Source organism: Dunckerocampus dactyliophorus, chromosome 12 (assembly GCF_027744805.1).
Source record: "Dunckerocampus dactyliophorus isolate RoL2022-P2 chromosome 12, RoL_Ddac_1.1, whole genome shotgun sequence".
In the NCBI taxonomy this organism is placed as follows: Eukaryota; Metazoa; Chordata; class Actinopteri; order Syngnathiformes; family Syngnathidae; genus Dunckerocampus; species Dunckerocampus dactyliophorus.
Window position 1 is genome coordinate 3203734 of NC_072830.1, and position 15741 is coordinate 3219474.

Below are 15741 nucleotides of genomic sequence, written 5' to 3' on the forward strand. Positions count from 1 at the left end.
GGAGAAGTTTCCTTCTTTGCTTCGGAGCTGAATAACACTGACAAGTTAACAGACTAGTAGCGAACGGAAAAGAAGACGGCTTTTTTTGTGTCGAATACAGAAGATGAGGACTTTGATGGATTTGTGGATGAGGATTGATCAAAAATAACGTGAGTACATTCTAAAATACTTCAATTAAGTACAACCAAACTCAGTTTTGCTCCCGCTGCCGCATGCATGCTAGCGTATGTTTTTTTTTTTTATTATAGCGTCGCTGGGAGCACGTCCTGTTCCCAGCCTACTTTGCGGTAATGTTTTGGTGCAAATGCTCTTAAAGTTACATGTTTGACCAGGAAATAGCAAGCTCAAAAGAAGACGGCTTTTTTATGTGGAACAACTGACAGTTTGTATATATATATATATATATATATACAGTATATATATATATATATATATATATATATATATATATTAGTATATATATATATATATATATATATATTTTTATATATATATATATATATATATATATATATATTATATACATACATATATATGTACACAGCATATATATATATACTGCTAAAAAAAAATTAGAGGAACACTTTGAAAACACATCAGATCTAAACTGGGGGAAAAATGATCTTGAATATCTTTCCTGATAATAAGTGGGTGATGTATTAGTAACAAAATGATGCCACATCATTTGATAGAAATGAAAATGATCACCCTATAGAGGGGGGAAATCAAAGACACCCCAAAAATGAAAGTGAAAAAATGATGCAGCACACTGGTCCATTTTGCCAAAATGTCATTGTAGCAACTCAAAATGATTCTCGGTACTTTGTGTGGCTCCCACGTGCTTGTATGCATGCCTGACAACATCGAGGCATGCTCCTAATGAGACTACGGATGGTGTCCTGGGGGATCTCCTCCCAGATCTGGACCAGGGCATCACTGAGGTACATGGACGCATGGAGGAGATTCCAGGAGACAGGTAGTTAGGCTGTAGGCTGTAGAAGGTCCTTCAATCCTCAGCAGGATCGGTATCGGCTCCTTTGTGCAAGGAGGAACAGGATGAGCACTGCCAGAGCCCTACAAAATGACCCCAAGCAGGCCACTGGTGTGAATGTTTCTGACCAAACAATCAGAAACAGACTCCATGAGGGTGGCCTAAGGGCCCGGCGTCCTGTAGTGGGCCCTGTGCTCACTGCCCAGCAACGTAGAGCTCGATTGGCATTTGCCATAGACCACCAGAATTGGCAACTACACCACTGGTGCCCTGTGCTCTTCCCTGATGAGAGCAAGTTCAACCTGAGCACATGCGACAGACGTGAAAGGGTCTGGAGATGCCGTGGAGAACGTTATGCTGCCTGCAACATCATTCAGCATGACCGGTTTGGTGGTGGGTCAGTGATGGTCTGGGGAGGCATATCCCTGGAAGGACGCACAGACCTCTACAGGTTAGATAATGGCACCCTGACTGCTATTAGGTATCGGGATGAAATCCTTGGACCCATTGTCAGAACCTACGCTGGTGCAGTGGGACCAGGGTTCCTCCTGGTCCACGACAATGCCCGACCTCATGTGGCTAGTGTATGCAGGTAGTTCCTGGAGGATGAAGGAATTGATACCATTGACTGGCCCCCACGTTCACCTGACCTAAACCCAATAGAACACCTCTGGGACATTATGTTTAGGTCCATCCGGCGCCGCCAGGTTGCTCCTCAGACTGTTCAGGAGCTCATGGATGCCTTGGTCCAGATCTGGGAGGAGATCCCCCAGGACACCATCCGTAGTCTCATTAGGAGCATGCCCCGACGTATTCAGCAGCAGACTGTTACATCCACGGTGTAAGAAGGAGAGGTTCCACAGGTCCTTCATACCGACCGCTGTCAGGCTCTACAACACCTGCAACACTTGAACCATGTTGTAGTCACTATGTCACTATGTCATCCTTTACTTCTTTACTTGCGTATCTTGATTGCTGCTGTAACAAGTGAATTTCCCTGCTGTGGGATAAATAAAGTACAAATACAAATACAAATACAAATATATATATATATATATATATATATATATATATATATATATATATATATATATATATATATATATATATATATATATATATATATATATATATATAATATATATCTATATAAATAAATAAACTTAGCGGTATAGAAAAAGGATAGATGATATACACTAATTACATATACAGTATATATAAACAAATTATAGAATTATATATACAGTATAATATATATATAAAAAGTTGGGGGAAGAAGTGTTGAAAAGTTGTAAGTATCAAGTTGTCACATTACAAGAAACAAAGTCCATATTGTATGACAATAAAGCTGTAATGCAACAAGAAATAATCATCATGGGAAAATGGTGATATTGTGACATTTTCTTTTACCTTCAATGCTCTCACAGCGGATATGGAAGCCGTCTTCACTGCAGATCTCAAAGATGATGCCCTTCTTGGGTTTGCCGTCTTTCCCGCTGCCATCTTGGTGGGGCGACGAGGCGACTGCGGGACAACTTGGTCCTCCGACGGTGGAAGCTTTTGCGTCTTCTGCAACTTTTCCTGGGAGATCTTCTGAATCCCTCTTTTTACCGAGGACACTGCAAAGGATTTGTAATTTTGCTTTGACACGACTCTGTTAAAAGTGTGAAGATAGGTAACAAGGAGGAGGGGCTGCATACCTTTTGTTTTTGTGGGGGGGCTCGCTTGTGTCCATGGGCTCAGGACAGCTCGCTTCTTGTGAAATGCTTCAAAGACGATGACAAACAAACAGAATGCGTATAGATTTAATAGCAAATGTGTTCCAAATGACCACCAATAAAATAGAGTAGTCTCACCTTGGCTTTGAGGGGAGTTGTCCTGCAGGGTTACTGTGATGTTCCTCCGCCTGAGACACCCTGACTTTCTTGCTGTTCATCTCGGGGCTCTGCCTGCTCCTTTTAGCTTTCACTTTGCCCTTTTCTGTTCTTGCTGTTGGGAAACCGGTGGAGTTTTGCACGTTTTGTTCAGAGGATCGGTGAATGGGAGTCGTTCTGCTGCTCTGGGAGTGCAAGGTCTGGTTAAACACCCCGACAACACGCCCTTTCACCGGGCTCAAAGCCGGCGCTATCGTGACGTTTGTGCTCGGACTGGCCTCCATAGTCTGGGCTCGGGAAAAGGCCTGCTGCTGTAAATGCACAGCACTGCCGTCTGGTTCTCCTTGGTGGTTGACAGTCACGCTGATGGACTGTTGGGGAGGCAGGACACAGATGCTGCTGGCTATGGACGTCTGAACAGGGGAGCTGAGTTGGGACATCAGAGGAGTCGCCCCTGACGACTGGAGGACCATCGGCTGGTCGGACAGGCCTAATCCGTGCGGGCTGGCCGTAAACAAGAGGTTGCTAATTGACCCTGTGATTTCAGCAGAACTAAGGACAGGCGTCGTAAGGGACACAGACCCTGGCGCCAGGAGGCCGGCAGCACCACTAGAGGGCACAGGCACAACATTCAAAACAGACTGACTCGGGCTGAGACCAGTCGCGGTGCAAGGTAAGATGTGAGTGGAGGAATCCAGCACACCAGCTTGGGTTGGACCAGAGATCCTCTGCTGAAGGAGCGTAGCGGGATCCAAATACATAACACCACCTGATTTGGGTCTCTTGATAATATTGGGAACTTTACGTTGGGAGCTGAGGGTACTTAGCTCAACGAGGCTACCAGGCTGGCCAGGGATGCTGGCAGTAATCTGAGGGGATGAGAGGTTGATGAGGGTCATGTTAGGAGGTCCGACGTCAGGGGCCAGAGTGGGCTGACTGCGAGATCGAGCCAACTTTTTGGGTTTTTTCGGCAGAAGACGAGAGATGGGCCTCTTCTTTCCGTGAGCAGAGGACAGCGCGGTCGGGACAGCGGTCAGAGAAGACGGGCTGGACACTATGGCAACGCTGGGACCCAACTCGTGCGGTCGACCGGCCTCGGAGACCAGAATCTGAGGCTGGTCGTGAGCTTGTGATGGCAAGCCAATGAGAAGACCTGAAGTGGTGCTGGGAATTCCTGTCTGGAAGCTGGCCTGGGTTGCTCCTCTGAACGCATGAATCTGAGAGGAGTGAGACATCGTACCTAAGACTTTGCCGCCAGCGGGAAATATAGGCTGGGATGTATTCAACCCTGTGGCGAGCGTCATGGAGCTCAAGACCGCTTGAGAGCCTGCGTCCATCACGCTGGTGGCAGTTATTTTCTGGGTGACTCCATTTGGGACAGTCTGGAGGACATAAAGAGGCTGAAACTGTTGGTTAACAACGATGAGTTTATCAGGGCCTGGTTTGATGACTGCTGGGGTGGAAACTTGAGCGTGGGAAAGTCCTGGACCAGGGACAGGACTGGGGCTGCCTGCTGCTGCAGCCGAGGTAGGGAGAAACTTTTGACCCTGAAGAGGCAGGGACGGAGAGCTCGGCAAACCAGGAGTTGCAGGATTTCTTGAAACATCCTGGCTAACTGGAGTTTCAACCACTTGGCCAATAGCAGGGCTGGGTATAAACTGCTCAGGTGTCATGTGACCTTCAGGGACTTGCACATCCCTGTTTGCCAAAGTGGGAGCATCATGTTGGTTCTCTGAGGGTGACACTCCTGGCCCTGCTCTTTTCTTGTCCTCACTCTTCTCTCTGCTCATCGTTTCTGGGTCAGAGCTCAAGCTCAACATGGCGCGGTCTGAGGTGTCCGAGATGAGGGTTCCAGCAGTGTGGTTCTGATTGGAGCTCACAGTAGGACTGCGTGTGGTTAGGACTGAAAGATCAGACGGGAGCTCAAGAGGAAGGTAGGGCTCCTCTACAGATATGGAACTATTCACACTGCTTTCCCCTACACCTCCCGTCTCGGCACTAGGGAGAGGATGGGAAAAGTCATCAAAGAGGATGTCTTTACGCCTGTTGACGTCCACGCCAACATAGCCCTCATCCAGCAGCAGCTCAGAGGAGGCAGACTCAGGCTGCTGGCCAAGAGCCTGCATTGACATGGAAGGTGTGTTAAGGACAAACTCCATGATGTCTGATGGCAAAATGTTTCCGCAGTCATCACTGTTGTTGTTATCAGAGTCCGACTTCAGCAGGTCCGTGCTGAGGGACAGCTGGGCTTCCAGAGGATCCTGACTCTGCGGCGCCGACTTCACCCCACCACCTAAAGCCAGACAGTTGTCCTTCTGGCTCTTTCGGCCTTCTCGTGTGTTTCCTGCGCTGCTCATCACTCCACCGCTGGTGTGCGCCTCCTTGGTCGCCTCGTGGGAGTCCAGTTTCTCCTGGTGCCTGTCTCTGGCCCTTCTCCTTGGAGTGGTCTTGTGCGGCGTGGAAGATGAGGTGGCTGTGGTGGTTGTGGTGCTGGTTGTGCAGATGCTCGTGTCGCTCTCCGAGCCGTCGTCAATGCCATCAAGCTGACCTATGCGCTGCTTGCCTAAAGTCCTGTGCAAGACAGCACACAAACATCCTGTTGTTAGTGGGAATACAATGGCTGCTCCCACATTCGTGTTGCAGCATTGGCATCATTTTTCCCCTCAAGATAGGCTAGTTTGTCCAAAACGCTCGCATCCCATTCACCTTAAAATCAGTATAATATGTAAATAAGTGATAGCAATACATAAAATGCACAGCATACATGTACGACATAATGACATACTGACAGCCTGAAACCTTGCAGTAATATATGATCACAAGTCTTCCTATTTTTATGACTCTCAGCTTGTATTAATAATTATGACAGTATCACATTCTTCCACAAAGCTGATGGCTGCATTGATTTTTATTTTTTTTACAATGAAATCAGCATAATTGTAAGCTAACAGCTTATTTAAACACACAATTTTGACCTGTGAGGCTGGCTTTAGTGAAATTAGACCCAAATTATTGATGACTTGCTCAAAACATCACGTTGTGAGCACTGGATGTATTCAAATATGGGCAACTGGCTCTTGCTTGGAACCTTGAGGAGTCTTGGACATATCTGTCAGCTGAATAGCGGCATGAATACAATCACAAATGGAAAGAATACATCATAATGTACTTACATTGTACTGAGCATGTCATCGTCTTTTTTTCCTTGTGTCCTCTGCTGTTGCTGTTCTTCATCTTTCAGAAAGCGCTGCAGCTGTGAGCCACGTCCCAGACACTGATCCAGTCCTTCTATAGACGGCAGCCCCTCCGCCGGGTTGATTATTGTCCGTGTGAAGTTATAATAATAAGGGTCCTTGACTCTCTGGCTCATTCCCCCGTCTTCTTCATCTCCGCTGTCCACCGATGATGAGGACGTGCTCATGTCATCCGCCCCGTCCACCTGCCCCTCAGCAGACTTTTTGCCAGTCCTCCTCTTAACCATGGCACCAGATCCATCCCCGCTGCCATAGAAGGGAAGGTCCTCTTCCCCGTAAGAGCGGACCCCGTAGAGGGGTGTCAGTCCAAAGAACATGTTTGAGCGTGCGCGGGCACTACGTCGTGGGTAGCGCCGCTTGGCCGACCCTGAGCCGTCGCTGTCATCCTCGTGATGTGCGCCGTCTATACTTCTGTCGTGGTAATCCTCAGGGCCATCCGCCTCATCTTCGGTTCCTAGAGGGAGAAGGTGGTCTGGGAGATCAGTGCAGGGATGATCTTTATGCAAGTCCTCCTCCTCGGTTTGAGTCTGGGTGTCAGATTCTGAGCTGTCACTGCTGCTGGCAGAGGGTGAGGAGGAGTGAGTGGAGCGGACACAGCAACGGGTCTCCTGTCCAGCAGGAGAAGCAGAGGAGGTAGTGGTTGTGGGACAGGATGAAGAAATAGCATCGATACTGCTGGTGCCATTGGGGTCGGTCTTAATGTCGGGCTTCAGTGGTGCTGCAATGGGGATTTTGACAGATTTTTTCTTTTCTCTGTTAGACAACACCAACTGCTTCATGGTTGGTTTGACGTGCGACTGGGAGGACGTCTTCATCCCTTGGAAGTTGTCCACACAGGAGCTGAAATTTTCTCTGCCTTTTGCAGACAACCTGGTACCTCCCGGGTTCTCCGGCTTCTCCCCCAGAGCCTTGCCATGGCTTTTAGTGCTGCTTGCAAGCATTGCAACTTTACTGTTGCTGTTGTGAGAGGCGGGATTCGCAACATGCGTAACGGAGCTGCCAGTAGCTTTCACGTTGTTGTTTAAGAGCGGGGATTTGCTGTCATTTCTGCTGTTTTGGATACCCTTCTCCCGATCTTTGGACACCTCTCTGTTGCCTCCCGCCTTGACTTTGGAGGGCTTGTCTTTGGCGGCTGAGACTGCAGCCGGGGAGGCCAGATGAATGGAGCTTCGTTTGACCAGGTCATCGTCTGCTGCTGTCCTGGACGGCCAAAGAGGTTTCATGGCTGCTCCTGCAGCTGGACCTGATGAGTAATCATTTGATTTCCTTGCAGTCGTCGGGAAGCTGGATTTCCCAACGAGGGAATCATTAAAGAGTGAAGATGGCGCTAAGCTTCCAGTGCTTTCTTTCTCCGAGCTCGTCTTGTCCTTAGACTGGACAAGGTGAGAGGTGGGGGTGGACTTGTGATGAGCCAAAGCGCCGAGGCTTGCAGAGAGATTCTGGTCTTTGCCTCCATGTTTGCTGTGCCGTTCAGCTTGCTTGGTGCTGCCACCTCTCTGCTGGCTGGAGAGTACAGCGGTGCCCACGGGGGGAGACGACTGTCCCGAGCCAGCTGGTGCCAGCCTGAGGTTCTTGGTTTCGCCTCCACTGTGTTTGGACTGGCTGCCAGGGTCACTCTCTTTCCCTGAGTCTTTGTTTCTTTCTGTGCTTCTGTAACTGGAGTCCCTCGAGGGAGGTCTAGACTTTTCAGAGTCTCTGCTGGATGGTCTGTCTTTTCCAGATTCCCTGCTATATTGTCTATGCTTCTCAGAGTCCCTTGGCCCCGAATCCCTGCTGACTGATCTTGCTTTTTCAATATCCTTGGAGCTAGACTCTCTAAAGGATGATTTGCTCTTGTCTGTGTCTCTACTGACCTGTCTTCCTTTCTCAGAGTCTCTGTTTACTGGTCGGTCCTTCTCGGCATCTCTCATTGAGTCTTTTCCCAGAATTCTACCCCTCTCTGATTCTTTCATGCCCGGCCTCCATTTTTCTTGCTCTCTGGCTGTTGACTCACTACCGTCCGACTCTTTGAGCCCCAGGTCTCTTGATGATCGGATCCTCTCCTCTCTGGAAGCTTGATCTCGACCCGACAGTCTCACCTTGTCCGCTTTCCTTGATGCTTGTTGTCTATTCCTGTCTGGCGTGAACAGTCTTCCCCTTTCATCGTCCTTGATAAGGTGTTTTGCCTTTTCGGGGTCTCTGATAGGTGAGGAGATAAGCGGAGGGGGTGAAGTTAGAGGCCGTGGCAAAATCTGAGCGAATGATTTCACCCCTCTCTCCTTTTGCAGCTGCTGAGGAGGAAGGGAGAGAGATGGGGAGCTGTGGCGTCGGGAATCAAGATTCCGAGCGGCGGGGTCAAGTGGTGGCTCTCCTGCGGTCACAACTTGACTTTGGGGCTGAACAGCACCTCCTACAGAGAAAATCAGTTATTGATTGCTAATGATCGGATACACCGCTTACACAGCATGAAATACACTTGCACAATCTCATATATGGAAACTAATATGCCAATAGTGCACTTTTATACCTGGACAAGGCAGTGGACTTAGGGCTTGCAAGCGCTGGGTGGCAGGTGGGAAGCTGGGGTGCCGGTTCCTGGTGTAGACCCTGAGCTTGGGAGTGTTTGCTGGGGAAAGCGTGTCTGAGCGCCTTGGAGACTCAAAGGGATCCGGAAAATCTTGAAACAGAGATAGACAGCACACACAGTTCATGCCTCCATCACTGCTACACCCATGCTGTGAACAACCCAACCCAAAGACAGTAACATACCTTGTACGGGAGGTGGGCTGTGTGCGATTGTGTGATTCTCCTCAGGAGCCACCGTGCTCTTCAGTGCGGACTCTCCCACAGAGGGGTGACACACCATGATCCTACAGGTGTACACACAGCGCTTTCGAGCATCCAAGGTACTCCAGTATACCCTGGAACACCTGGGGGAGGACAGACAAGGTTGCTGCAAAGACTTTCTTAAGCTCTCTTGGGAGCGAGAAATGTATCTAAATGCACGGCTTGTTTCACAGTAGCCAACCGCACACGTCACTACACTACAATTTACTGAAAAGACAATAAACACTTACTGGTAGCCGATGGGAAACAGTTTGCGTTCACAGTCTGAGAGTTCAGTCAGCATACCCAAACAGTCAATGGCCATAGAGCCTACAGCAGTGGTGAAAAGTAATAAAATCAGACATGAAAGCATAAAGAGAAATATGGCAGTGGCATCGCTCATGGTACCTATCATCATGTGGACATTTTCTGGCTCCAGTCCTGTCAACCATTTCCTCTTCACACAAATTCCCTCTAGATCTACTAGTACCCTGCGGGCCACCTCAAAGCCAGACACTACCTAGGGGGTAAAACAGAAATGAAACATGGATAGGGTGAGGAGAAAATTATTCATTATGTAGTGCAGAAGTCCACATGGTGCTTTGAATGCAATGCTGCTGACGCAGAGGTGCATATTTATAACCTAAGAGCAAACAGCACTCACTCCTCATATTGCCAAATAAAGGGATTGTCTTACTTCTCCCTTAATGAGGTCCTTGTGCTTAGAACAGTAAACTTTCTTGTCCTCCAGAAAGACGCAGTGGCACTGGCGGGCACACATGAAGTGATAGTTGCTGGTGCAAGATGCGAAGCAGCAACCCACTGTGGCTCCCGGCTGTTGACACGTCTCACAGCGCTGTGAAGAGGCACAAAGGGAAAATTAGACCTAAACATTTGTAGAGAGGGATCTATTAATACTACACTGTGGCACCGCCTTTTAGTGTATACCTGCACAGCGAGGTGACATTGACATTAACCAAGCAAGATTGGTTGAGAATGTTGGGCAAGACATAGCAACTAATCGTCCATAAGCCTTTGGCCATTTTGTGTAATGGTTAGAAAACAATGAGGTTATCTGTGTTACATGTATGCTGGCATGGCTTCCAAAGTATTTTGACCACAACCCATAGAGGGCGCCACAAATGTCCCGTCATTTCCACAAGACTGCACCTAATAGCGTACAGTATATTACATACAGTATAAGCTTGTGTCTTACCAGCTTTTTCCCCCTGATAACCGCCGTTTGTACATTTTTCAGGGAGCCGTAGTCGTCCTCGAACACCTCTGCTGACCACAGCGCACAGTTGACGTGTGTCCACTCGTTCTGACCCATGTACAGCAACCTGCCACCCTCCTGGATCATAACGGACGCGTCACACAAGACACACTGAACGCCGTGTGCGCTCTGAATCCAGACAAAAGCATTTTTACTCACATTTGTGTTCTCGTCTCCGTATTTTAGACACAAGGCGCATTGCCTGTTATCGCCAACGCCTGGTGGAGGAGGACGCTCCGGGATGTCTTCACAATCTGCAAGGACAGCCACCGGTACCAGTGATGTGGTGTAAATTAAGAAAGTGACGCTATGCGAGTGAGCAGGACTCACCTGGTATGAGTGGGGGTGGCGGTGGTAAAGATGGAGGGCGTGGAGGAGGGGTGGCTCGAGAGTCTGGCTCGGCGGGGGTCTTGGGGCAGGGAGCTGGAATGATGTTCTTGATGAGGTGCGGGTGTTCAGAGCGGGACAGTCCCTGTCTCTGCTGCCACTGAGCATAGTTGTGGTCCAGAGATGGGGGCAGAACAGCATTGGGAAGGAGACCACTGCTGGGGGCAAACACACAGCACATACAAGTCAACACTAGCACGAGTGGACATACGAGTACAAATTACTTCAAGTCCTACTCTGATGCCAGAAGAATTGATGCAAATAACACAAAAATCCAAATAACAAAAGGAATCATTGTGAAAGCCACCATTAAAGTATTTTAATTCATTCACAGTAATCACACATTTCAACTGTATTCATTTTAATATACTATATCATTATTATTCTGAAAATAAACATTAACGAACAACATACTATAAAAACTGTCAAATGAATCAATATACTGTAATTTATCACAAATAATCACAAAAAATAATATGATCAGTATATAGAATATTTAATTAAATAGGGGACGTATGATATTATATATATTTATACATTCATTATAGAAATATTTAATTTTGTAAAAGGCTAAAATGTTAATAACATAATATATAATAAACAATAATTGATAATAATATAATAAATTACACTTATTTTTTTTATCATTTATATATTTAAAACCAATTATTTGTGTTGCCAGTTATTAGTATCAACATTTTAGATTTTTGCATCACATTGTGTCTTATTGCTGTATTTTTCCCCATTGTTGAATGTTTTTTTTGTTTCATTTTAGTTCTACAACGAGCCAATAAAACCAAGACAGGGGCCACACTTTGGACACGTCTGCTGTAAGTGATTACATTTTTTATTATGATTCACATGAGACGTTATTAATCCCTTGAGGAAATTAAGGGCATCTCATTTCTTCTTTCTGTTTTTCCCTGTCCGGGGCCACCTTAGACAGTCAGTTGCTGGCCAAGAATGGAACCCACGCCCTCTACTAGAGCGGGGCGATATGGACCAAAACTCATATCCCGATATTTTTATGTTGAATTCATTAAAATACATTTTTTAAAATAGAAAATAGCCACTAAAATAAGATAGTCCATTCTCTTCCTCAAATAAATACAGAAAAAGTTATATATAATCATCAATCTTCTTTATAACAACATATGAAATAAAGTGCCCCGTTTAAGAGAGCATTTTTAAATGTCAGCAGCAACTCAAAAATACTTAACTTTGAACAGTATTATTTATTTTTACAAAGCGGAACCTTGTAAAACAGACCAAAAAGTGAGTCAAAAATTAAGTTTAGAACGACAAATAAACCTGATTCTTGGTTTGTTCATTTAAAATTGGCCATCACTTCATCAAAATGAAATCATTTTAATATTTTATCTTGGCTAGCGCATCTCAAAGTCTAGACAGCATAGTAATTACATCCAGACTCCACCTTACATCTTGTAGTTAGGACTACTTGTTTATTTAATCACACATCCTTTTTTCATCTGACACGGTGACACGTAAGTGGCTGAGTCCCAATGAGGCTCGAGTGTAACGAGTTGTCATTTAATGAAGATTAAGAGACATTTTCGTTTGAGATGTAAAACAGAGTGAGATCCACCCTGGTGGCATCGTGCCTCGAGGATGCGTGGATCTCCACTATGCAGTGTGCAGTGGTATCTTTACTTTCACTTTTATGTTCCCAAACGCCAGAAAACTCTCCAACGATGCCAGAAAATTACTGGATTTGTCGCTAGTCGTGACAAAATACCTCGGCAAGCAGGTTTGGAATGTCACCAGATGTAGGGCGGAGCACGGAGGGGGGCGGGGCAGGAGCCCCGCTAAGGAGCGCTGACACACACAGCAGTGATGAGTGAGACAGATCTTCGTGTCAAGATGCAAGAGAAAAGCGTAAATCCAGCCTACTGTATATAGATATCAACCATAAGTTTATTTTTGATATCGTGCTTAAAAAATATATCGATATTTTCAAAATATCGATATATCACCTAGCCCTACCCTCTACCATGAAAGGCAGACGCATGTACCATCATTTCATTTAATTAATTTCATTTTATTTAATTAAATATATTAAGGCAATATGACATTTGTTTTTTTTTATAGTAACAAAAACATTTTAAACAACCATATCTTAAAAAAAAAAAAAAGAGGTTCTGTGGACATGGAGCAACATGAAGTTTCATGAGCAGAAAAAAAATGAAGTGAGGACAGGTTGTAAGTGATTTGTTTGTTGTTACACAATGAAACGGGCCAGCCTATCAAGTGCACCACAATAAAACCACAAATATGCATCAGAGTGTCATGTGACTCTGTCCCGCTTTGCCTCTTGGAAACCAGGCAAAGCAAATAATAAATAATAAATGGGTCTGGGAAAGCTGATAGCTCCGAGGAGAGTGCAGTGTTGGGGTGATTAAGCGAGAACGTGTGAATGAGTGCGACGCTCACACTGGCACGGTATGGCTTTATGTGGCATGAATATTCATTCCGGCACCGAAGCCTGGAGGAGAAGTCTCTACAAAGAGCATCATTTATTCAATAGCATCTTTTTCATTAACCATTCTCAAAGTGAGAGTTCTCATCAATAGCTGCCCTCCGCCATCAATACACTCCACATTAAACGCCTGCAATCTATTGCAAAAAATCTACTCCTTCACTAGAGTTAAATGGTGGATTCATTTTATTGATCCTCTCCTGTTCTTTTATTCACTCCAGTCAATAAAGTACTTGAAAAGAAATTCAGAGGGCAATCATCCTTTCATTAGCAGGATTAAATGTCAGTTGATATTTGACAGGAGGCGGGACAAGGGCTGCACAGCTCGTCTGTCACAGTTACGCCGCGCTGGAGCCTATTCCAGCTGACTTCGGGCAAGAGGCGGGGTACACCGTGGACATATAGACAAACAACCATTCACACTCACGTTCGTACCTATGGACGAGTTCGAGACGGCAGTTTACCTAAAATGCTTGTTTTTGGAATGTGGGAGGAAACCCAAGCACGCACGCACGGGGAGAACATGCTAACTCCACACAGAAACGCACAGCGGTAGACAACCACAACATAGCCCACTGAGTAACCCTTTTTCTTTGGCTTTTTATTCAAAAAGGTGGAGCACCTGAGACATTAGCGTTATGAAAACTCAGTTCAGCGACTATCAAAGGATTAACTCTGTGTTTTGTAAACCTGTCACGATAACAAATTTTGCTGGTGGTTAACTGTGCGACAAATTATCATTGATAATCGATCTTATCAACAACATTTTTTCCAGACCATTTTTTAAAAATTGTTGTCATGAGGTGTAATTCATATTTCAACCACTAGACGGTACTCAGGTATAGTGTACCTGTGCGAGCGACACTGTCTGTGAGCGTGCACCATTTTGCGTTCTTTTGTTTATAATTACTTTGCCGACCAAACGCCGCAGTAAGCGTTGGCTGTCGGAACGAAGGCTCCGCTGCACTTCAGTAGTTTTTTATACCCAGTTGGGAAAAATAAAAAAGATTGTTGTGTTTCAAGTGTGCATACAAGTCAGTCGTGTTCCCCTGCTTCCTCGCCACTACTTTCGAACAAATGCGACATATCGGTTCGTCGTGTTCATGCGCTCACCTTGTTCATTCTGTTTAAAACCAAAATAGTCCCACACTGAGGCGGTTGCGTTCGCCTTAGAAACCATCGCTTCTGTGCCTTCATTCATGTTAGCATATGCTTTCTCACGAGGCTAATTTGGTGCTAGCACTCTGTGTCCACTCGTTAGTAGCCCCGCCTCCACAAAGAGGCTGAATTAGAGGACAGGAGGGTTCACTCTCTCTGTTCATTCCACTATAGAACTAATGCGCACAGACAGATGCAGAGTGAAGCCTCTTGTCATCCAGCCTGTATGGCAAAGAGGGACGAGCAGATGAAGCACACGCATACACGAACACGTCAGTTTATCCAGGGCGTCATAATTATCCACCTGTTTTTGTTTTGTTTTTTAATCATTTAATTAATTGATTTAGCAATTTTTGTGACAGGCCTAGCGTTTTGCTTTTTCTTCGGATTTTTTGCAATTCAAATTCCAAATAATAACACTTCGAATTATTATAAATGTGCCCCAACAAGTTTCAAATTGTTAAGGAAGTTAAGTTTCACCCTTACAGGGCCTCATCGTTAAAGTTCAGGTTGCGTCTTTCACTGTTTTCACCTCACATTATGTGGTTACATTCTTTTTATGCTTTAAAATGTGACGTGAGCCGCATTTTCCACACGTCACCTCTGTATGGCCTCATCATTAACTCATTCAATACCAAAGACGTATTTATACGTTTTTTTAAACCCAAATGCTCGCTCCCAAACGTCTTTTCCGTTTTTTTTTGCTGAAGAGGCAAAAAGGGGTGATGACACAAGTGCACAATAAAAGAGTTTTAAGCCATAAGAACGGCCACAAGGGGGACAGATGTGCATTCGATAAAGAGCTTGGCGTGGATATTTTGCATGTATTCACGTGCTTGACAGCAAGGAGGAAGTGAGAAAGCGTGGAGGAATGTAGCATGCAGAAGATTGTGCACGCACACGCGTGCACACACGCAACACAACCCCATGGGTCCAACCCCATTAATAAGGCAAGAAATTCCACTAAGTAGCCCTGACAAGGCACACGTGTGAAGTGAAAACCCATTTCAGCTGACTACCTCATGAAGCTCATTGAGAGAACACCAAGGGTTTGCAGCGCTATAAAACAGCTACTTTGAGGAATCTAAAATAAAGACATATTTAGAGTTATTTCACAATTTTTTTGTTAAGTACATAATTCCACGTGTGTTCATTCATAGCTTTGATGCCTTTAGTGAGAATCTAGTCATAAAAATAAAGAAAATGTATTGAATGAGAAGGTGTGTCCAAACCTTTGGCCTGTATTATATAGTTCACAAAAAGCTGTTTTTCTCTCTTTTTTTTTAGTTGGGAACTGATATTTCCCTGAAACGTACCTATGTTCTACTGCTGATCACTAAAGAACAGAAAAAGGTAGAAACAAACTTTTTTCCTGATGAAAGACGGGAGTCTAATCTTTCTTTGGTAGGTTCCATGTTTATATAGCCATATAAACACACAATATTCTGTGTGCCTTGAAAGATCAGTCCAAATGGTCTAAAACGGCCGGTACTGCAGGA

General features: G+C 45.4%; 1 protein-coding gene across 1 annotated transcript in view; it reads right to left on the reverse strand.

Moving 5' to 3' along the window:
- Positions 1-15741, reverse strand: part of kmt2a (lysine (K)-specific methyltransferase 2A) — a 60943-nt gene that overhangs the window by 12728 nt on the left and 32474 nt on the right. The window contains exons 17-28 of the mRNA XM_054793317.1: positions 10531-10745; positions 10360-10454; positions 10141-10278; positions 9622-9780; positions 9333-9444; positions 9176-9254; positions 8868-9028; positions 8626-8775; positions 6039-8508; positions 2848-5436; positions 2692-2757; positions 2402-2610 (exon numbers count right to left, since the gene is read on the reverse strand). Of these exons, the coding sequence (XP_054649292.1) occupies positions 2402-2610; positions 2692-2757; positions 2848-5436; positions 6039-8508; positions 8626-8775; positions 8868-9028; positions 9176-9254; positions 9333-9444; positions 9622-9780; positions 10141-10278; positions 10360-10454; positions 10531-10745 (6443 nt within the window). The remainder of the gene's footprint in view (positions 1-2401; positions 2611-2691; positions 2758-2847; positions 5437-6038; positions 8509-8625; positions 8776-8867; positions 9029-9175; positions 9255-9332; positions 9445-9621; positions 9781-10140; positions 10279-10359; positions 10455-10530; positions 10746-15741) is intronic.